The sequence below is a fragment of the Cryphonectria parasitica genome, assembly GCF_011745365.1.
Source record: "Cryphonectria parasitica EP155 unplaced genomic scaffold M406scaffold_5, whole genome shotgun sequence".
Classification (NCBI taxonomy): Eukaryota; Fungi; Ascomycota; class Sordariomycetes; order Diaporthales; family Cryphonectriaceae; genus Cryphonectria; species Cryphonectria parasitica.
The window spans coordinates 3,364,595-3,387,177 of record NW_024468913.1 but is presented as its reverse complement, the minus strand read 5'-3'; the positions used below and the strand labels follow the sequence as shown (position 1 = coordinate 3,387,177).

General features: G+C 54.3%; 5 protein-coding genes across 5 annotated transcripts; 2 read left to right on the top strand and 3 right to left on the bottom strand.

Moving 5' to 3' along the window:
• Positions 1 to 7,689: 7,689 nt before the first annotated feature.
• Positions 7,690 to 9,498, top strand: M406DRAFT_258735 (putative glucokinase; the record flags this gene model as incomplete). The annotated part of the gene is made up of 3 exons (XM_040917249.1): positions 7,690 to 7,786; positions 7,882 to 7,961; positions 8,059 to 9,498. The coding sequence occupies 3 exons, from the start codon at positions 7,690 to 7,692 to the stop codon at positions 9,496 to 9,498; spliced, it is 1,617 nt and encodes a 538-aa protein (XP_040775949.1).
• A 450-nt stretch (positions 9,499 to 9,948) lies between these two features.
• M406DRAFT_55697 (uncharacterized protein) lies at positions 9,949 to 10,350 on the bottom strand (the record flags this gene model as incomplete). Its single annotated transcript, XM_040924557.1, has 1 exon — positions 9,949 to 10,350. A coding segment is annotated over exon 1 (182 nt), but the record flags the coding sequence as incomplete, so codon positions are not given.
• Positions 10,351 to 10,506: 156 nt separating this feature from the next.
• On the bottom strand, positions 10,507 to 11,515 carry M406DRAFT_61991 (uncharacterized protein; the record flags this gene model as incomplete). The annotated part of the gene is made up of 3 exons (XM_040924757.1): positions 10,507 to 10,583; positions 10,657 to 11,195; positions 11,289 to 11,515. The coding sequence occupies 3 exons, from the start codon at positions 11,513 to 11,515 to the stop codon at positions 10,507 to 10,509; spliced, it is 843 nt and encodes a 280-aa protein (XP_040775947.1).
• Positions 11,516 to 13,407: 1,892 nt separating this feature from the next.
• Positions 13,408 to 20,399, top strand: M406DRAFT_346810 (uncharacterized protein; the record flags this gene model as incomplete). Its single annotated transcript, XM_040922224.1, has 7 exons — positions 13,408 to 13,698; positions 13,729 to 13,980; positions 14,053 to 14,668; positions 14,732 to 15,806; positions 15,872 to 16,556; positions 16,639 to 19,101; positions 19,177 to 20,399. 7 exons carry the CDS (start codon positions 13,408 to 13,410, stop codon positions 20,215 to 20,217), a joined length of 6,423 nt encoding a protein of 2,140 aa, XP_040775946.1. The 3' UTR covers positions 20,218 to 20,399.
• Positions 20,400 to 20,618: 219 nt separating this feature from the next.
• Positions 20,619 to 21,346, bottom strand: M406DRAFT_70507 (uncharacterized protein; the record flags this gene model as incomplete). The annotated part of the gene is made up of 3 exons (XM_040925354.1): positions 20,619 to 20,866; positions 20,995 to 21,073; positions 21,146 to 21,346. 3 exons carry the CDS (start codon positions 21,344 to 21,346, stop codon positions 20,619 to 20,621), a joined length of 528 nt encoding a protein of 175 aa, XP_040775945.1.
• Between the last annotated feature and the right edge of the window lie 1,237 nt (positions 21,347 to 22,583).

Here is a 22,583-nt window from a genome sequence, read left to right as displayed (position 1 = left end):
CAGGACAGGACAGCAAGTACCAGCTTCGGTGAAGGGAAGGGGAGAGATGGAGGGGGCGAAGACATTGGCAGTCAGAACAAGTGGAGTGGGACGAGGTTGTGGTTGCAGGCCGCAGGGAGGGGTTCGAGATCTAGGACTTCTTTCTGTCTAGGCCACCAACCAATCAACAGTCGTTGGAACAGCGCAGCTGAGCCTTTGAGTCCTACACCAACACTACCAACAACGGACAGGCCAGATTGGGATCCATTTACCTCCCCAGCCCCAGCCACTGCTGCACGTCTCCTGTCATCTTCTTTTTTCTTTCTTTTCCTCGTCCTCAGTCTTTCTCGATCCCAACTGACCGTGGTGGATGAAGTTTGTAGTTAATCAAGAGACAGAAAACTAAGCACAAAACAACCTTGTGCCATGTTCTCGAATCCACCAATATCCGACCATCCCAAGGGAATTCCATAGTAACAGTTCCGTACGTGCTATATGGCCGTTTTACCGTAATACATAGTAAATCCTCCCAGCACCTGCGATGGCCCGCTCGCCGGAAGGATTGTCTGACTGATAATCCTGCAACCGCATTTTGCTTGCATAAGGAGAAACAAAACCATACAGGGCTTGTCTAGCAGTATCAAGCCACTGAGGTCTCCCAGAATAATGCAAGATCTGAATCAGTGGCGGTGAAAAATGATCTGGGTGGCTGATGCGTCTTGAAAAAGCGAGGTACCATCTTGTGGGTGGTGAGGTGTCGCAACAAAATATTGTAGCCCCCTCCCTGCGCTTAGCTAAAGCAAGTAAGCAACCAGTAGTACGTAGCGTGAGTACCAGCTTATAACACGATCGAGCCCTGCTACCCTACCACTCTGCAACCCTAACGACCACGCCATCAATGGCTGCTACAGATTGATAACTCTCTCCCCCACCTCTTGGGGGCATGCATCTCAAAAGGGCTTTCGACACCACGACCAACTACGGCGTGACCGATCGCTCTATGCATACTATGGCTAACCCTCATGTATTATCTCTCCTCCCTCCCTCAGAAAGCCCGTCGACATCTAATTCTCCAGCTGCTAGAGCTGAACAGGCCAGGTGCACCTTCACCGTAGCCACATCCTTTGTTCTCTCCCTCACGCCCGTTCCAGACACATGCCTTCCCCCTCTGAAAAGAAACAAATTCTATTTATCGATCTCAGAGATCCACACGGTTCTCAATGTCGTAGCCAGAAAGAAAAAAAATCCCACGCGATTCAGCCCAAGCTTGCAGAGGCGGTGATCTCAAAAAGAACCATATCCCGGCACGGTGGTGGAGGGGATGGATGGACAGGGCGGGACGCGGCTGAGTCTTTCCAGGGGTGCTCCCCCCAAGAAAGTGGCTCGGTCTGGCTGCGCCCTCAACCCCATCCATCATCCCGCCTACCACCCCTCTCCCCAACTGTAAGATGCGAAGCTGTTATTGATTTGGAATTTTTCTTCTTTATTTTTATTCCCTCACCGACTTCCTTCTGTCTAAGTTGTTTATGATGCCAACAAGTACCCGTAAGCCATCAAGGTGCATGATGGCCAATTCCGCTGGACCGAGCAAGCCTATCCACCAGAAGCAGGAGGGTTAGTTGCAATGAGGTTGACCCCGCGCAGAGTCGAAAGAAACCCCTGCACCGCCACATGCAACCTTCTGCACCTCTCCACGGCGGCTATTGCGAAGATATCAAATCCTTAGAGATCGCATCGTCCACATCGATCCGAGCAGGTAAGGAGGTCTGCATACCCACCTGCTCCAGCAGCTACACAGTACTATATCCGTCCCCACGCTTGCCCTCAACCACAGCCCTGATTGGATCTGATAGCCGCGAGCCGCCTCGTTAGGTTTCTGTAGCGGGCGTCCATTGAGACCCGCAGCACCATGCAACCACAAGTGTTTTGGCTGATAAGCTTTTTTTGGGGGGGGGGGGGGAGGTTGTTGGCCGTCATGGCTGCGTTCCCAGCCCGGATGCACTCACCAAGCACTCGGAGCTGGGAATGGTCGTGTCGTGCTTGCACTGCCGTTCTGCTGCAAGTCACCTTGCTTGATAGCCGGCTATGGATTCGGTGCCGGTATCTTATGGATCCGAATGCTAGCCCCCATGCCCGTGCTCTCGATTCATGCTGTAGGTGACGCTCTGTGTGGCCCCCAAATGGAGGCTCATATCAAAAGCACAACTTTCAAATATGTATCAACCTCAAAGGCGGATAGGTATCTGGGCCCTTCAGAATGTAATGTTTTTTCCATGACAGTCATTGCTAGATCGAGATCCCATCCTGTATCTTTGGAGCAGCTTTTAATGTCACCAACGTGCTCATCCCTCTGCATTCAGAGGTATCTTCGGTCTTTTGTCTTTATTCCCCCTTCCCTGGCTACTAGATATGGATCACATTTCATGGGCTAGAATTTCTGCTTCATAACTCTCAATGGAAATAATGTATGAACTACCTCGCCAGGCTAATATACTCTACACTCATTGGAGCTATTTCAACAACAGTGAATTGAACATTGCATCGAGGTAACACAGAACTTTCAGACTGAGATATCGTCAGAGCATGGAGCTAATAAGCTAAGAAGAAGAGAGAAAATAAGCAGCAATTTCAAAGAGCAAGGTAGATACTTTTGCACACAATTACAAGCATCTCTCCCCAGGCACGGGCTCCAGAGCAGTGTGCTCCCATCCCATGCCAAGTGTCTAAATTTTGCGTCCCAAACCCCTACTACTCCACAAATGCATATGTGGATTGCTCTATATGGAATTGTAGGAGACACATAAGATACAGCTAGCATCAAGTTTGGCTCACAGGACTGCCCAGGTGTACATGCTGCCAGCGTTTCCTGAGTTACATCCGGCAACCGCTTGACCATCCCCACAAAGACCGCAAAAGTCACAACCACGATGGTTATTTTGGGCACTGGGTCCTTGTGTGGAGTCTTACATGTCCAGTCAAGGGTTGATGAAGCCCACTTGAGAGACCTGGGACTCAACTGTAGACGTTATTGGGGCATGTGCTAGGTTCAACTCAGATCTCGGGCTAAGTCCATTGTGTGGAACGATGACACTTAGATAGCCTGTTGCGATTCTTTGAGTCAACCTAATCTGCCTCCTCTATTGGCCTTGCTTTCTTATTTTTGTACATTGTGGACCTACCTATCTTACCCCATGCAAATGTACGAGGTCCCGGAGCCTCCCTGGAGACATAATCTGCTTCAATATTAAGAAGTCTCATTATGCACTTGTAGTCTTCCGTTAGAATGAACTAGTCTCATATACGCTCTAGCTGGGAGATGCTCTAATATGATTGGACTCATGAGTAAGTGTGATCTGCTAGGTTTACCATAATGGGCTTACAGTACGATATAGTACTTGTGGTAACTATGGCTTATCACAAATTGAGGCATGTCTATGCCAGGTCTGCAATTTAGAACATGAGACCCAAGATTTCCTACAGCTGTGATTCACACAAATAGGGACAGACCAGCCCGAGTCCTTGGTCCTTTGGTATAAGACTGCTCCGAGGAGAGTTTTCATAGCATTCCTGCCACAGCCATATCAACGAGACTCAGTGGCTTAAGACTTCAACACCAGGGCTCAGGCTTAGTACATACACACATACACACAGGACAGTTCTGCAATTACGAATTCTGAGTGGTCATGCCAACGAGCACATGAGATAAGATGGATGGCCGAGAGTAAGAAGTCTCGAGATTGTGCTTTCTACACAACACTCGACTCACTTCTCCGCCATAATCACTTGGCATCGAATCCAGCAGGTTCTACCTACCTAGTACCATTCAGACCTACCATCAGTACTGCAACAGTGGCATCTACCTCATCCTTGATATCCTGTCACCCATGATTCAAGTCGCTCTCGAGCGTTTGGCGGGCACGCTGGGACAGTCCGCCTCAACTGAACACCTCCCACGACGCATCTATCCGTTGAAGAGCCTCAAGAGCGGAGTGACAGAAGCAGCCTTACGATGATATGGTAGGATATTAGTACGTGCACACCATTGAGCATGAGCGGGGCCTCCACTTCTTCCAGTTTCGGCGTCGGGCTCGCGACCAATGGGCCAACTATGGCTTCAGTTATTGCATGGCTGTCGGTGTGCACAGCAGGGCCACCCACTACGAGCCTGTGGATGACTACTCTCTATCGCCCGCTTGGAGAATTACGACCAGTGGAATGCTCCAATTGTGTTCCTGGTGCCAGGTCACGTTGGGGTCTGAGATGAACATTTCCAACAGACCGAAGGGATTTTCAGAGATCGCTCAATGCACACGGCTGTGCATTGAGACTGCCGGTAGCGCCTCCGATATGTTTCATGCTGGATCTCCAGGAGGCAGGCTAGGGAGGTCAGGAGGTGAGGGTGTGTGTCTGGGGAAATCTCGTTTCACGCCAAATCTAGCCACGTTGCAACTTTACGCGGTGAGTTTTGCCGGGAATGGCTTCAGAAATGGGAAACTCAAGCTAGCGGGTCACCTTCCTCCCTGAATTGGCACGGACCCCACCCCTCCATTTTCTATGAGACGGGTCCCAGCCAATGCGGAGAATTGAATGTGCTGGGCTCGGGTCAGGTGGCACGACAAATAAGACGAAAAAGGTGAAAAGAAGCCTCGGCCTTTGCTCGAGAAATTGAATACTTTCTGTTCCTTACCTTGAACACCTGATCTGCATTGTTCTCTCCCCCGGGCACCCCGTGAAGATTTTGAAAAGTTGGGAGGTCGAAAGTCTGGAGTCGAGCTGGACCCGAACGTGGAGTCTCCAACCCGCTGTAGAGAGAAGGTCCGGCAGGGAATCGCATGCCGGCGCCCCTTCCTCGTGTGAGATTGCGAGTCCGGTGACGACAAGAGCCTTCTTCATTGCTCGCGACTCCTCGACTTCTCGAAAGGTTTCGTGACCGCCTCGGCCAAACTCCGTCGACCGCCGACAGACTCATTCGTGATCGTGAGCCCATCAATTCGGTCCTTTCGCACCTGGCTCCCCCCTTCCCCGGGTCCACCCTCTCCGGTCGTTCCCCAGACTCGTTTGATCTCTCCGCAAACCTGTCTTGTCGCGAGACTGGACAGACACCAGCGTCAAGCAGAACACACGTGACCCAAATTATCACCATCGATCGAGTGGCCGAGCGAGCGAGGGAAGAAGAGAGCGAACTCCAGGAGGAGGAGAGCCTCATTCCCAAACAGGGAGGGATCGCAGGACCCCGGGAGACCAAGACAACGCACATCAGACACTGCACGCAGACAGGACAGGCACCACTAGGCATTGGCAGCCCCACGACAAAGTCTCAAGCAACCCGCGAATTTCCTGTTTCTCTCTCCACGATAATTTCCCCGTCACAACAGCATTGCCCCACGGGAAACCCGCTGATTCTTGAACTTTTCTGCTCGTGCCGGGTGGATACTCTTCTCCGTCCGGCCCAAAATTTGCGTCATCCCACCGGGACTGTGAGTGTCCACTTGTGCATTGAGGCTCCAAGGACCTTGGAACTTCAATTGACCTTGGCGACTCGAAGCAGGTGGAGTTCATTCAGGTACTGTGTACAGGACCACACCATCCCACCCTTGTCTATCTGTCGATCAGTATAGCTCTGGGGGAAGGGAACGAGAACACCCACAGAGGTGAGAAAAATAAATTAGAAAAGGGACAGGGGGAGAAAAAGGTTAAGGCAATAAGAAGAAAAGAAAGGAAAAAAGAGGAGACCCCATCTTGTGCCTGTCCCCCTACTGGTTACTGACTACTGGCTGCTCGTTGTGTGTGTGTGTGTGTGTGTGACAACGGCACTCACTAACGCATGGCCTGCAGTTGGTCTATCCTGTTCCTGTTGCGGGCGGTGGTATTCTCGCCCAAGTATAACCTATGACATAGGATCTGGCTGGCCTGCATTCATTGCATGCACCTGGCTAGACTAGCAAGGGATCTTACATATGGATCGCGATAGGCACGATACTGACAGATAAAAAACCTTTTTATCTATCCGGCGCGCAGGCTTGCAGGACAGAAGAAAAACAAAAAGGCAACCGGGTCTACAAAACCTAGAGAGGGCCAGGGCCAGAACTAGAGCCCAGGCGCTTCTCAACTGACCGCCCAGCGCCCAACGCCCCAGCGCCAGAAGGGCCACTCCACTACCCATCACACCAAGGCTCCTCTAATCCACGAACCCGTGCGCGACCGCCCTCAACGACCACCCTTTTGATCTTCCCTTGATACGCTGCAGCACACCACCGCACCTCTCTCTCACTCTTGACGGATCTAGATCTCTCAATTGTCACGCCGTGTTGCAGCGCATTCGACTGATACGACCCCAAGACCTCACTACTTATCGGCAGGTCCACGCAGGGGGGTCCGGTCGCACGCATTTGTTGGGTACCTGGGGCCTCGCCCATGATCTCATTGCCAAACCTCGACCTGCATGGTATCCGGCCCTTTTCCAATCCTCGCTCCACTGAAACCGTTTCCGAAATCTCCGCCAGCCACCACCGCTGCACAGCTCGATCTTGGCCAGTAGCAGAGAGGTCACTTTTTTTTCTTCTTCTCACCCTCTCCCCCGGATCGTTTCCTCGCCAGCATATCTCTTCGAGGAGGTACGCACCGACGGCACGTCATTGCTGGGTCCGGTCAGTGAGGTGGCCGCCTGCAGGACTGACAGGCATTTTTTTTTTTTAATCGCGTCTGGTCTTGTATTCCCTCTCTGATTCTTCCCCTAAACGGTACATCGGTCCGGGATAAGGGCATATAGGAGGCTCTTCGAAAATACGATTCAGCGACGGATCCAGCAATCCCAGCAGGCGGGCCAGACAGTACGTCACGGGGAGGGGAGGGGAAAAAGGGCTTGGACTCGTTTTCCATTCCGCCCTGCCGTGCTGAACTGCCTCGATCCCTGGTCTGAACCGTCGCCAAACTGGAGCCGCCTTCGTTATTCGGCAGCGCCTCATGGCGTGCCATTGACGACGATTCCGTACCACCAGTGGATGGCCCAGACCTCAAGGCCAAGGAAGAAAAGTTGAGCAGCACCAACGGGACGGAAAGCAGCGGTAATACTGACACCAACAACATCAAAAAGAGCCGTCGGTCTCGCGCAGCAAAACGTTTATCATCCTCCTCCTCATCTTCTTCGTTTCTAGATCTCTCATTCGCGAATAGGGTACCTATCCTCTGGGTCTCTATCGTATTAATCTTAGTAAGTCACTGATTGGCCCCATCCAACACACCTTTCATCCCATCCATCCCTCCCACCCCCATGGGTCGCGACCTCGGCCGCGGGCTTTCCAGCGGCCCAAATCCGGCCAATTCTCTGCATCTTAGCTCCCCTCCAGATTTCTTGCCCCGCACAATCTCACCACTGCACCCACCACAAAAGCTTTCCACTACTATTTTATCGCGTGCCTTGCGTGCCTTGCGCCTTGTCGTGGGGAGAGGATACGGAGGTACCCCGGTACCTGGACTACTTTCCTACGTACTGTACATGGTACTTGGTTCCCATAGCTGACCCTGTCTCTCTTCTCTTAGCTCGTACAGCTTGTCCTCCATGACGCCAGGCTACTCCATTTCTCTCATTTAATACCGCTTCACCCTCTCCTCCGTCCCATCTACTCCCCTCTCGCCCAAGCTTCACCAGAGCCTGTGTGTGAAAATCCTCAAGTCTTTCCTACCTCAGCTCCCGTCTCAAGGCCGCTCACAATGGGGCTCACCTCGGAAACAAACCGCATCGTTCGCGAGTTCGAATACAACGATGCCGAACTCAACAAGGGCGTGCTGGAATTCATCAGTCAGATGGGTAAGTTTTCCCTCTCCCCCCACCTTGGATCTTTCTTTTTCGTTTTCTTCCTTGTTGTCGCATCAATCTTGGATTCACGAGCTCACACGTTGCAGAACTCGGACTGGAGAAGGATGGCACCAGCATGAGCCAGATTCCCACCTACGTCACCGGCGTTCCCAATGGCACCGAAAAGGTAAGCACCGTCTTGAGCCTCCCCCTCTCACGCGCGCGTGCGCAACTCACAGATACTGCACGCGACGACAAGTTCCGACTGACACCAATGCGCAAAGGGCCTGTACCTCGCTGTCGACCTCGGAGGCACCAATTTCCGGGTCTGCTCGATTCAATTGAACGGTGACACCACCTTCAACCTCACCTACTCCAAGGTCGCGATCCCCAAAGACCTCATGACCGCCAAGACCGCCAAGGAGCTTTTCGGTTTCCTCGCAAAGCAGATCGAGATCTTCCTCCGAACACACCACAACGAGCACTTCGAGCACCGCACGAGGAGGCGTTTCACCTTCAGCAACCCGGAGGGCTTCAAGGACGAGGAGATCTTCCGTCTGGGTTTTACCTTCAGCTTCCCCGTCCAGCAGATTGGCATCAACAAGGGCATCCTGATGCGATGGACCAAGGGCTTCGACATCCCCGATGCCGTCGGCAAGGACGTCTGCGAGCTGCTTCAGAGCGAGATCGACAAGCTCGGCCTGCCCGTCAAGGTGGCTGCTCTCGTCAACGATACCGTGGGAACCCTCATGGCGCGCTCCTATACCTCGCCTGGCAAGCAGGGCACCATCCTGGGCGCCATCTTTGGCACCGGCACCAACGGCGCCTACATCGAGAAGCTGTCCAACGTCAAGAAGGAGGTTCAGGGCCAATTTGACAAGTCAACTGGAGATATGGTCATAAATACCGAGTGGGGCTCCTTTGACAACCAGCTCAACGTCCTGCCCGACACCACCTGGGACCACCAGCTGGACAAGGACAGCATCAACCCCGGCATCCAGATGTTCGAGAAGCGTGTGTCTGGTATGTTTCTCGGCGAGATCCTGCGTCTCACGATCCTGGACCTGCTGAAGCAGGAGGATGTTCAGCTCTTCCATGATGTCAACTCGAGCTCGAATGACTGGCGGTCGACTACAACGATCGCCAAGGAGTCGGGCATCTTCAGACAGTGGGGTGTCGACACGGCGATCATGTCGGTTGCTGCGGCAGACAACACACCGGACCTCGGGACCCTGCGCCAGGCGCTCGAGGACCAGCTGCTGGTGTACAGCCCATCTCTGGAGGACGCACAGGCCTTCAAGGCTGTTGCCGAGTCCATCGGACGACGTGCGGCACGCCTGTCGGCTGTCGCAGTCGCAGCCATTGTGCTGAAGACGGGCAAGCTGACCGACCCCGCCTGGGATGGCGAGCCGGTCGATGTGGGTGTGGACGGTAGTCTCGTCGAGCACTACCCATACTTCCGCGACATGATGGACGAAGCGTTCAAGTCCATCGAGGGCATCGGTGAGGAGGGTGCCAAGAGGATCCGCATTGGTATAGCGAAGGATGGATCTGGCGTCGGTGCAGCGCTGATTGCGCTCGTCGCAACAGCCATGGAGAAGCACCAACCGACGCCGGAGGTGATGAATCAGGTAAGACCCATCTTGCGTAGCGGAGCTGCTGCCGGTTTGATTCCTGAGCTCGCGGAGACTGTCCCCGTCGACTCCCAGGCCGTCGTGTGCTAATCACCCCCTCGATCGTACAGCAACGGACTTCCGTGCTGTCTCTCGGCAGGATAAGATGGCAGCTCCGCAAGGTGCAATGGTGGCAGTGGGCAGGCGTTGGCCTACTGGCCGCATTTGCGGTGAACAGGAGGCGAGACTACCTCCTGGGACTGTGGAGGAGGTACGTGGCATGATCAACGACGTGGAGGGGTTCTGAAGAATGAAAGGGAGGGGACAAACAATGTGCATGCATCCCGTTTCTGGCGCATCGTGTGGGGTTCACATTGATTTCATTGGCCTGGATGCGAAAAAGAGGAAAACTTAAAAGGTCGCATCGTTCTGCACCTGCATGCAACCTGTGTTTAATCCTGTTTACTTCTCTTGTACACATGGTATACTTGGAGTCGGCTTTGGGCGCGGCTTTGGGCGGGTGGTTGTGTATCTGGGGCTAATGACTTTTATTATTTTTTTATCATTATTTTCTTCTAAGCTTTTTTTCCTTCCGTTTTGTTATTTTCCTCTTTTTCTCCCACCCTCTCTGGCTGGCCGCAGATTGGACTGGATTACACACTGCAATGCTTCCGGTTGCCTAGCCGGCTAAATGACCCTGCAACATCATCGTAACGGATGCTATTCCTTGTGGCTGTAACATTCTGGTCCAACGATACGACCCGTCTCTGCACTTTGGTGTTGACACCCCCCCTCGGAGGAAGATTCCCTGCCCTTAATATGAGCAATAGTCTTTTCTTTATTGTCGCCCCCGAGGACTGCCAATCATGGGTGCCCGTCTCTCCCTCACACGGACGAGCCATGACGGGTGAATAGCCAGGAAGAGAACGCTTGGAAGGGGTTGCATGTAGCCTTGCCCATCCATTGAGGCCCCCATCGCAAGCAGTGAAATGTAACCCCCCCCCCCCGACCCCCCGAGAGAGAGACAAACAGACCACCCTATCCGATGGAGCTGTGAAGTGATGAAGAAACATTCTGAGAGATATGGCCACTCAGGCAGTATTGGTGATGTTTTGACGATTAGTGATCAATCTTGAGGGAGAAATCCACGTGTGGGACACCCTGGTGAATGGCGCTGGTTGAGATAATATCGATGTCTGGACATCACCAGTCAGTCAGCGCACGGCGTGTGGGATTAGAGTGGAAGCAAGGTCGGATCAAGAGACTTACCATTACTGACGTACTGCTCGGCATTGTCCAGGGTCACGCCGCCTGAGACCTCGACGAGGAACTGCTTCTTGCCGGCCCACCTCTCCTTCAGGCTCCTGGCAGCGACCTTGACACCGTCGCCGGTGAAGTTGTCGAGCATGACGACATCGGCTCCAGCACCGATGGCCTCGTCGGCCTCGGCCTCGCTCTGTACCTCCACCTCAACCTTGAGGCTGAATCCCGCCACAGCCTTGGCGGCGGCCACGGCGTCGGCGATGCTCCCGCGGCTCCAGACGTGGTTGTCCTTGAGCATGACCATGGAGCTTAGATCCATGCGGTGGCCATCGGCGCCGCCCACCAGCATGCCGTACTTCTCCACCAGGCGGAACCCGGGCGTCGTTTTGCGCGTTCCGGCCAGCCTGCCGCGGAACCCGGCGCTGCGCAGGTTCACCAGAAACCCACGGCTCATGCTGGCCACGCCCGAGCACCGCGCCAGGATGTTGAGCGCCACTCGCTCTCCCAGCAGGATCCCGCGGGCCGGGCCCGTCACGGTGGCCAGTCTGGTCTTGAACCCCTTGCCGCTGCCCTTTCCCTCGCCGCTGTCATCGCTCCTGCGGTCAATGTGCTGGCCCTCGTGGGTGGCGCCGTGCCACTCGACGGTGCAGCCGCACTGGTGAAAGACCTCGTTAAAGAAGGGGATGCCGGCGAGGATGCCACCGGACTTGGCGTACAGGGTGGCGGTCCGAGGAACGTCACCGACGACGAAGCCGCCGTAGTCGAAGGAGGGGGTGTCTTCGGCTAGCCAGGTGGTGATCTGGGTCTTCCAATGGGATGGGAGGAGCGCCTCGAGAGAGCCGTGGTCAAGAGCCATGGGGATCATCTTGAGGGGAAGCTTTGTTTGTTGCTTCTCTTGTGGTGGGTGGGTGGGGTTGATTGTGGCTTGGAAGTGGTGAGATACTGGCTGCACAATCTGGATCTGCGTATTGAGACGAATAAGGAAAAAGGTTAGAGAAGAAGCTTTGGTCTGGACGGGAAATGCTCGTGTGAGGAAGTGAGTGGGCCTCCGTCAGTTTGAAGCGGTACTGCTCTGTGTAAGTGAGGAGGGACTATTGATCGGCTGTATTCAAGGTGACCCGAGTTGAGTGATGAAGGTATCTGAAGAACTTCAGGAATCGAGCACGGAGTCGTCGAGAAGGTTTCATAGAACTGCCAATTAAGAGGCCGTGTATGTCTCGTTACGCAGTTTACAAACAACGTGACAAACATTCAAACTTGGAGACGACCAACCTGGTGATTCATTCATCACGCTGCAACAGCGCCTGAACCGGAGCGCCTAGAACACGGCAAGACCGGCCCCCATGGAGGGGTAGAGGGGTAGCAGCTGCCTGGGTACTACCGGAAGGGCGAAAACTTCTCGGCTATGGAAGCCTTGCGGGGCAGCTGCTGCCCAGCTGCATACAGCTGCCAAAGACTTGATGACTTATTGAGTAGTAATCAATCGCCAGCTTTCAGCTCCGTCTCGACCCGGATCAACAACTATATTTACCAACATTGATCACTACTTATGCTAGTTGATAATCTCCCGTTCCTCACATGTCAGAATTGAGGTGGATCGACAAGAATCAACAGCAGACTATTCAAACTATAATGTACAGAGATAGAGTGCGCACAGCTGTTCAGCGCAGTTCAAAGTCGACCTGGGAGGCTTAGCAACGGCCAGTCTGGAATAGACAAGCACCGATCAACACGAACCATCACTCAACGCGAGTGTGACTACTACCACAGTAAAGGCACAAGTGATGTGAAGGAAGGGTTACAATTCAAATAGCTTGCTTGCCGCTGCTCATCTCCCGTTGCCTTATACATGAATTATGTGGGTACACACTATGCACGGACGGCATGGGCCATGACAGACAGCGGCTATGACTTCACTTTTACACCCCTCGATCTTGACTTTCGACCTTCTCATAGGACAAGTTGCGAGGGTCTGATTGAATCGAGACCCTCAAGGTTCGGAAATTGACTTCTCTGCGGCTATTGTTGCCGGCGTGCGATGTGTGCGTCTACCAGCGATTCTCTTTCTTAATTCGGCTTAGAGCTCAGCTTAGACCTTGCCCTCAGCCAGCCAGATCGAGCGTCAGCAGGTCGAGAATCCCGGTCGCTGCCTCATTGGGACAAATCGTGCCGCATGTATCGTAAACCCTCTAAACATGTTGATTAGACTCTCCTTAAAGGTGAGTCGCACAACAGCTCAGCTATTCGTTGTAGAGTCGAGGGCGGGGGAGCTGAAATGCAACGCGCGTTGTGATGAAGGGGGAAAATTTGCCCACCGGGAGCAGCGCAGACCGATCGTGGCGCATTTTACAATGTGAGGTGCTGCTTTGTGTCTTCGTACAGACATGGAGAAGGAAAATTATAAGAGACGAGGTGCTCGCTGTTGCATGGCAGAGGGACGATAGAGTATTTACAAATCAAGAGGGCATCAGAGATAATTGACTTCTCTCGAAAAGCTCCTGATGTTTACATGCTCCTAGTGTTCAGTCGTCTAGACCCCAAGATTGAGCCGTCGTGCAATTGCTGCCCTTGCTGCTTCTCCTGCATTGGCGTCATGCTTGGTCTACTCAAGTCCTCGCCTGCTCCGGGTGAGTAATTGGAAGGAAGGAATCGATCTTGATCACCATTGAAACGATGCTGACTTTGGAACTACTAGGCACGCAAAGCCCTATGCAGCAGGCCCTGAGTATAACCTCGCAACCACCCACAGGCGAGAACATGACTACCAATGGTGCTTCTCAACAGAACCTCGACAGTCCTACCAATGCTAGCACCACAAAGGCTGCGCCAGCCAACGCTGCTGCTGTGCGCCGAAGCTCCAGCAACTATCAGGCTTTGCTCTCCCCTCAGCTTCAGACGTCTCCCTCTTTTGTGCAGACGCCTCGCTCCTCTACCGGGAGATGGGGCACGCGAAGAGGTCCTGGCATATCCAGTCCAAACTATTCGTTCAATGGTAAAAGTCCTATGAGCGTTTCCAGGCGAAACTCATACTTTGCCTCTGGGGACGTGGTCAAGGAGCACTATAATTCTATCCGCGAGCGGTGCCAGCACGAGATTGGCGTGGGCTTGGAGCTTCAAGACCGGTCTTATTCGGACCTCTTGGATTGGATCGAGGAAGAGCGTCTGATCAGGCTACCGCAGAGAGGCGGATGCTGGGACCGCGTTTTGATCTATGCACAACACTTTGCGGATCAGGTATGCGGGCTTGGTGAAGCCATCGAGTCGTTTGTTCCGGGCAGCAGCGCTGCTTCGGACTTTGTGTTTGGACAGTGCTTGTTTCTTCTTTACGAGGTATGGCACAATGCTCAACTCTCCTTATCCTTCGATATGCTATCCTTTGCTGACTGAGATAACAACTATCAGCTTGGCTATGAGAACGCAGTAGCATTGGACAAGGCGTTCACCCTGTTCTACAACATCGGTCTCGTGTTCAGACCCCTCCTGAGAAAAGATGGTACCCTTTTGGAGTCTCCAGAAGTCATGCATGACGTTTCTCGGGCATTCTCGGAAATGCTCAGCGTCGTTGCGGACGTCGCCATGGCCTATTACGGTCCCATACGCAGTCTCCGTCACGGACGGCAGACTTCCATCACAATCGACATTTACGCCCGGTTCGGTCATCGCCTGGAGAGCTTCCGCACCAGAGTCCACCACTGCGCCGATGCCATTTGGCAAAACGCCCTGGAGCGATCCATGGATGAACCCGACCAGGTTCACAAGCTGCAATCATGGCTTGCGCCCCAGGACACCATTCTCAAGCTCTTGACGTCGGAGCATGTCAACCTGGTGAGCCGTGCCGAGGAGTATACCTGCACCTGGCTGCAGCCTCATCTCAACTCCTTCTTCGAAGGTGATGACAAGTGCCTGCTGGTGCAAGGAAATGCTGGGTTTGGCAAGACCACTCTTGCGAACTGGGTGGTGGATCGCCTTCAGAGACCCGTCGCCCGGAAGGATATCTCGACGTTGAGTTTCTTCTTCAGTAAGCCGGCCCTTATCATCTTTGCTAAATCCCGTTCAAATCCACTGATGCGCATCTGTACAGACTCTAGCGTAATGGCCCTGGAGACGCCCCTTGCCATGCTGAAGACGCTCCTCCTCCAGCTCCTGACACAGCGTGTCGGTGACGTGGATATCTTCCGTGTTGTCATGGAAGCTTATACGGACTCAAGTTCCGAATCCGCGCAAAAGCAAGAGGAGATTTTGTGGAATGCCTTGGAGGCAGCCTTGGAGAATGCTCACAATGATGAGACGGAGACACTTTTAGCCATCATCGTCGACCTGGACGAGCTGGAAGCACAGAAGGCGCGCGGCAAGCAAGTGGCCGAGAGACTCCAGAAGCTGGCGCACAAGACCACTGGCATCCGCCTACTTCTCTTCTCGTCGCCCTTCGAGATGAAGTACGCGACTGCGACAACAAAGGTCAACATGACGCTCGAGAATACGTCTGATGACGTCCAGACCATCATCCGCCACGGCCTCACCAGAGTGCCACACTTCTCCGACAATCGGGACGAGGCGGCACAGGAGCAGCTTGTGGACCAGCTCATGTCCGCCTCTGACGGCTCGATCCTCTACGCATTCTTGGTTGTGCGCTTCCTCAAGCTGCAGAAGTCTCTCGCTGCCTTCGGCCAGGCCGTCGAGGCTCTTGCGAAGTCTCCGCATAAGACCGTGACAGATGTTGTCCAGAAGCTGTTGCCGGTCTTGCAGCTGAATGACGACAGCAAGGCTCTGTTGTCTTTGCTCGTTGCTGCGGAGCGCCCGCTGTCCCGCAAAGAAATCGAGCTCCTCCTGCAGGTCCAAATCCACCCCGGCCACAAATCGGAGGGACAAGTCAATATCGATTCCGTGATCCGTTCTGTGGCTCCCTTCGCCATGACCGGCGAGGGCCTGGTCACGCTTCGTCACCGGGCCATCAAGCATGCACTTGTCTCTATTCCTGACTCGTCTCCTCAGTCGCTCAGGCTGAAGGAGAGGCACAGAGATTTCCTGCTGCGGTTGTTTGCCTGCGCAAAGAATCGAATTGCTTCTGGGGATGGGTATGAGCCCACACTAGCATTCCTGAGCCAGGAATATGTTGACAGCAGACTTGCCTCGGACCGCATCCTTGAGTATACAGTGTATGTTTTCTCCCACAGTCCGGAGCCTCTAAAGAGACACCAATTGTTGCTAATATGTTACCTAGACGCTACTGGCCAGTCCACTTCCGGAAGTCTCCTTCGCTCTACAAGCAGCAGGGTGACTTGCAACTGCCCAAGGACTTCTCATCCAGCTTTCCAAGCTCTGTGGGCCTCGCGCTTCTCGAGGCAGGATGCTGGCGCGTGCAGTCGTCGCTGGACACGCAGATCATGGATATGGTGACTCTGGCTTATCGTGTTCGTCGTGCCATCTTTGGCCAAGACCATCCATCTGTGTTGCAGTCAGCCATCATCTGCGCTATATTCTGCGAGCACACCTTGTCTCGCCCGGCCGATGCGATCGAATGGTACTTCAAAGCCAGCACGATTGGGCGTGTGATCCTCGGTGTGCAATCCGAACTGGTCATCGCCTGCTGCACGGCTACCATCCGCCTGTCTGAGTCGTTCCTATCCAAGACTCGAACCGAAATCATGACATATCGCGAGCAGACCTTGATTCTTCTTGTCTCGGCTTACAAACAACGTTATGGCGAGGCTTCGGAAGAAGTGCTGGAGGTCTACAACACTCTGGTCGAGCTATACATATCGATCAGTGAGGAGCAGAAGGCGGCAGAGATCCGCGTCAAGATCGAAGAGATTATGACTCTTGCCGCTCACACACACGGAGAACATCATCACTCGTCGAGAGGCTCAAAGCTCCTCGTCACTATAAAGAGGAAGGATCAAGCGGTGGTTGAAAGCTACGAGGACTTCCTCTTTGGCTGGAGCGAGGAGGAGCACGAAGAATCCCTGGACGATCGCACGAGTTGAAAAGATGATCTCCATCGCGGTGACTCTGCTGGCTGAGAAGAAGTACGCCAGGTATGAGGAGCTGCTGTTGGAGCTCTGGCTCAAGCTTGATGAGTACTGCCGTGGGTCTCAGAACCACGAGTGGCACCAGAAGAAGATCGAGGTGACGCTCAAGTATGTCGAGGTTCTTCATATCCAGAAGCGGAGGGAAGAGGCGTCAGCTCTGCTCCTCTCGTGTTGGAACGAGTATTCCTGCCACACGGTGACTACTTTTGAGTCGATCATTCTCTGCCTTAAGGAGGTGGGCCATTGGATGCAGCGGGTCCAAATGACGTCTGTTGCACTTGCAGTCTTCCAGAAGTGCTGGTCCTGGTACAAATCGTCGCACAAGGAGACGACGACAACCTTCAAACAGATCGAGGAGCAGATTGCCATCACCTCCAAGGAGATTGTCAAGGTATCTTCCACAACGTCTACAACATCCGTTACCGAATCGTCTGAGACGGTCTTGCGGGAGGTCTTCGAGTCCTCTCTATCAAGCAAAGAGGTCACAGAAGTGTACTCGAGCACCATCGAGCTCTGCGAGTCCCTGTCCTCGCTCTACTTTAAGGAGGAGAGATGGTCTGAAGCGTCTTCGATCTTGAAGCAGACTCTGATGAGGTCTTCTTTCTCCTCCTTGTTCTCCCAGTCGCTGGAGCGCATCGATGTCAAGAGCTCGACGACTACCAAGAACATCAGCCTTGTGATGAAGCTGGCCGAGTGTTATATCCATCAGAGTCGGTTTGAGAAAGCAGAACACCTTTATCTTTCTCTGTACCGCCTTCACCGCAAGAGCTGTGATCGCCTTGACGACGCTCTTATCATCAAGTACACTGAGGTCTACATTGAGTTCTTGAAGAAACACGCCATGGTCAACCAGCTCATTTCTTTTTACCAGGACCTTCTGGTGGAGTACCGTGGTTTCTATGGTCGCAACCATGCAAGGACCATTTCCGTGCTCTATGCACTCGGGGATCTGTGCCATGCGCACCCTGTAACCCATGGCTACTTTGTGGACTATTATCTCGAGATTGTCACCAACCTTAACCAAGGTGCGCTTGTATGTCACGAAGATGCATTGCGCGCTCTGGTGATTGTTTCCGACCACTATTACCAAAGCCAGAGGTTCTCCGAATCGCTCCGGTTCTTCAGGTCTATCATTGCGACTTTCTGCAAACTCGGCACGTCGTGTGCGTTTTTCAAGGAGGCCACTGTTGTTCAGCAGATCTTGGAGAAGTACTACAAGGCAATCGAAGAGACCGAGGTCGAGATCAGCGAGCACCTGGAGATCCTCAAGGAGATTCGGCAGGCATGCCTCCAGTACTTTGGCGAGTCGTCCTCCATCTCCGTCTTTGTGACGTTGCACCTGGCCGAGGTGTACCAGAGGAGTGAGAAGTACCAGTACGAGGCCATCTCGTACTACGAGCACATCCTGAAGCACTCCAAGACAGTCTCCAAGACGGTTGTTGAGCGCAGCCAGAGCACCCTCAGGTCGCTCTACGTGAAACAGGTCACCTCCTCGACTGAGTCCAAGACCGTCACCAAGGAGACTCTGGAAAAGGCCACCGAGATGTCCTATTCGCAGTATCTGGAGATCAAGAAAGTGCACTCGGTCACACATCACGCAACGCTCACGCAGCTCAAGGAGCTCGTCATGCTCTACAAGAGACAGTCCAAGACAACAACCGCCCTGACCGAGATGAGGAGCCTGGTCGTCGAATGCCTCAGCAAGACGACCTCGTCACAAGAGCTGATCGAAACGGCCAAGTACGTGGCAGAGATGTACGTCTCGTGTGGCTATGCGTCGCATGCGCACGTCCTGGTCCATGAGCTCAAGCTCCAGCTCATCTACAAGATCGCCTCCAAGAGCTGCGGCTTCGACATCACGCGGGTGGACATCCACGGCTGCTTTGCCTTTGTCGCGACGCTCGAGTGGTCGCTGCGGTCCGACCTGACCCTGACGATCGCCAGCTTCATGACGGAGCTCCTGGCCGAGTCGCTGTTCTACGAGCGCTTCAGTGCCAGCATCAAGGCGAAGGATCAGATGCACGTCGTGCTCATGCGTGCGGCTCGCCTGCAAAACATGCTGTCCCGGTTGCACCGCCACAAGGACTTTGATTTGATCGAGACAAGCCTGGTCGACTACTTTGTCTCTGTGGAGACTCGCATTGCCAAGTCATGCTCCAAGAACGCAGTGAGAGCGTTTTTGGTTGTTCTGCTGGCGCGCTTCTCGGCTCATCCTGGGGAGCTGACCCAAGACACCATGACCAGCCGTGCAGGCCGCGCAGCTGTCGATGAACTGAGGTCGCTGCTGCAGAAGGACAAGTTCAGGGAGGCGATCGAGCTCGCCCGCGCCACCTACCTGTTCCTCATGGCGCACGAGGGTCTGGATGATCCCACCGAGATCTCGCTCGGCTTCCAGATCTGTCAACTGATGGCTGGCCACGACGTGTTTGAGAAGGACCAACAAACCACCACCAACGGACCCGAGCACGGGGACAGACATGATCGCCACCTGCCCAAGGACCAAGGCCTGCAAAAGGAGATGCTGAGCCTAGCAGCACAAACCCTAGGCGAGGTGCTCGAGATCTGCAAGACGCACGGCATCGACCTCGTCCGCTGCCAGTGGACCGAGATCAACAACCTCATCTCGCTGCTCGGCGAACTCAACGATCTCCCCCGTCTCCAGTGGCTGCTGAACACGCTCTGGCAGTCCCGCGACGGGCAGTACGAGTGGGGCCACGACGTGATGCTCGCCCTCGGCCTGCGCCTCGTCCAGGTCTCCTTCACCAGCGCAAAGACCGACGCCGACAGGAAGAACGCGATCCGCCTCGCCGAGGACCTGGCCTACAACGTCCGCCGTGTCCACGGCGCCCGGCACCAGCGCACCCTGGAGATCATGTCCCTGCTCGCCAGCCTGTACACCAGCACAGCACAGCACTACCACCACCAGGCCGCACCGCCGTCCTCGTCTGGCGCCGAGCCGAGCGGCAGCGCAGGGGCGGGGGCGGACAGCAGGAAGCGTGCTGCCGACATGGCGAAGCTCTACTTCAAGAAGGCGGCCGTCGTCCACGAGGACCTGCTCAAGCTGCTCGTCGACAGCGAGGCGGGCGCCCATGAGGACGCCAGCGACTCGGACTCGGTGACGTCCAGCTCGACGACGACGGCGGTCCGGCGCCGGGTCTCGTCTCGCCGCGCCAGCCGCGTGTCCTCGCCTGTGCTCCTGCGCAAGGCCTCTTCCCACGCGGCTCTGCGCCACAGCCACAGGCCCTCCCCTGCCTCCATCACGCGCGAGCAGGAGGTCCAGGCTGTGAAGACGCACCTGCGGCTGCTCAAGATGGCGCTGCAGAGGTTCGGTTCCTGGGCAGGGCCGGCGGGCGAGTATGAGAGGCTGACGACGAGAGTCTGGCGGGCCTACTCGGCAGAGCTCTCGGCGGTGGGTGTGAAGGAGGAGCAGGTGCTGAGCACGAGGTGGAAGCTGGATGGGTTTGGGCAGGGCAAGGCGGAGGGGAGGGTTGAGGAGGGGGCTTTTGCTGAGCCTCGAGACTGGCGAGTGTGTGTTTAGATGTGTGTGCGTGTGTGTTGGGAGTCCCAGGTATGATTTTTATGTGTTCTAACTCTTTGTTTTTTGGGATGTATGGACGATGGTTGGCTTTGCTTTGGACAGTGACACGAAGGCTCATGTAATATATAACGGATATGTTTTGAAATTTTGAATCTCAAACGCTCTTTATTATTATGATCTCCATTCAGGGCAGCATCAGGCAATCTCAAGTGATATCACATCATGCTTAAGGTACAACTGTCATGAGAGGAAGAAGATGAAAACTAGAATGGTGTGACACATCAATAAATATACACTCAAGTAAGTTACGAAGTATAGCACTAATTAACGTTCCTTATTCGTTTCTGAGCGACCACATTGCCAAACTCTCCGTCCATCCTCTTCGCTGTTCTCTTGTTTGTTTAAGAGAAAACGGCAATGGCACTGGCAAACGCAGCATCAATGGCAGCCACAAGCGTCTCGGCCTCAGCCTCGGTGTCGGACGAGGCAATGGCGACCAGGGCCGCACCGAGGTCGTCAGTGTCGCTCTGGAGAGTCTGGAGGTCGCTGAGGACCAGCGAGTCCAGGCTGAGGGCGGCAAAGTCGGCCTCGCGGGCGGTGAGGGCGTTCAGGGAGGCAATGATATCGGGGTTGAGGGTGTTGCTGACGTCTATTGTTGGGTCACAGTGTCAGTAGTTGCACATAGCAGATTGCTTGTTTGAGTAGCGTGTAATGGAGAGAGAGAGAGGGGGGGGGGGGAAAGGGGTGCCCTGTATAACAGGTGAGGATTATACGTACAGTCCAGGATGGTCGTAGAGTCGGCAGAGTCAGCCTGAGCCTCAGTCTGGGCCTCCGAGGTGGCATCGGTAACCGCAGTCTGTCATAGTCCATTATCAGCTTTAAATTCTAGGGATACATAGTCAATGGGTGCCATCAAGTTTTCACTCACCTCGAGGGTGGTCACGTCGCTTTGGACACCAAGGGCTCCCAGGAGAGAGGCGTCCCAGGCCTCGATTGCGGCGGTGAGGGTATTCGTGTCCGAGTCAATGGTCTCGAGGTTGTCCAGCACGGTCGTCACATCACGCTTCTGGATGGACGGGAGGGCCGAGACGGCGACGGCAAGGGTGGCGACAGCGTAGAGGCTCATCATTTTGAATGAATGTGTGTGTGCAGTTGGTTTGTTAGAGAAGGAGACAAAGATTGTGAGTGATTGTATACAAGCGAGCTGGAGTCTTGTTCTTGTGGTGCTGCAGATTCTTCAGTCGAGGGAAAGTTGGAAGAGGAAGGTCTCTTGTATTTATATTCTCACGATCCTCATAAAGAATTCGAGGAATGGCTTCTATCATAGTACAGTGTCGTGGCGAAGGAGCCAGACTCGCGTAGCCCATCGCGTACATGGAACCACGACCTCGGTTCCAAGCCCAATTCCTACAAACTCGTGATAATTGTGCAAATGGGGGGGTTGATGACCATCGTGAGTAATTGATACTACCACATGTAGCCTCCGACGAAAGAGCTTTGGTCTGATAGAGCTGGTATTATGATCTAGGGGCGAACTCCGGATAAGGAAGGCCAGAGCCGTTGCTGCGTCCGTGGTGTCTTATTATTGCAGCGGGAAGAAGACAAGGGGGGCAAGGCGGCGGGGCCTGCATTACCCCAGATCTCGGCTGAGAATGGGGAATGCGGGGGAACTTCCCTGGGCTATAGCGAAAAAAAGAACCAAACGGAAAAAAGAGCCACGAATAATATCATTTCCTCGGTAGGGGCGCGCCATGTGACGGCGTTGGGTGGTCCTGATGCTACCACCAACACAGACAGCCGCCGAGCCTAGAGACAACCTTGACAATAAACGGCTCCGCGGAGGCCTTTGGGGGAGCTGGGCTTATAGCAGGAAGAGCCTCCGACATAGCTTTGTTTACTGCACTGACCCCATGAAACGTCAAGAACCTTGGCCATGGCGAAAGTGGGCTGACTAGTCCAAGTAAGCGAGTTGACGCCGGTCGACATGTTGGGTCTCGTCCGAGCCTCCTTCTCGAATCTCCTCCTTCTCCTCCTCCTTGACCCTGCCCACCACCCCGGCCTCCCTCCTCTACCTCCTCTCCTTGATGCTAGAAGTAGTAGCTGGGCACAGGGCTCCTCTTGCCTCCCCTTGGGGTTGTGTATGCGCCACACACTTCTTCTCTCCTCCCAGCCGGCTGTTACCTCCGGGTTGACCAGCCCTTTCTGCAGAATACGAGCATCGATTCCTCTCTTGGGACATGTGGTCCGACTATGTATCATGGCCAGAACGTCTCTTTGCCTCCGTCCTGGATTTCCTGCCCGCATTGACCTCTCTTGCCCCGCGCCGCCCTGCGCATCGCCCCGTTCCAAGATCAAGCGGCGAGAAG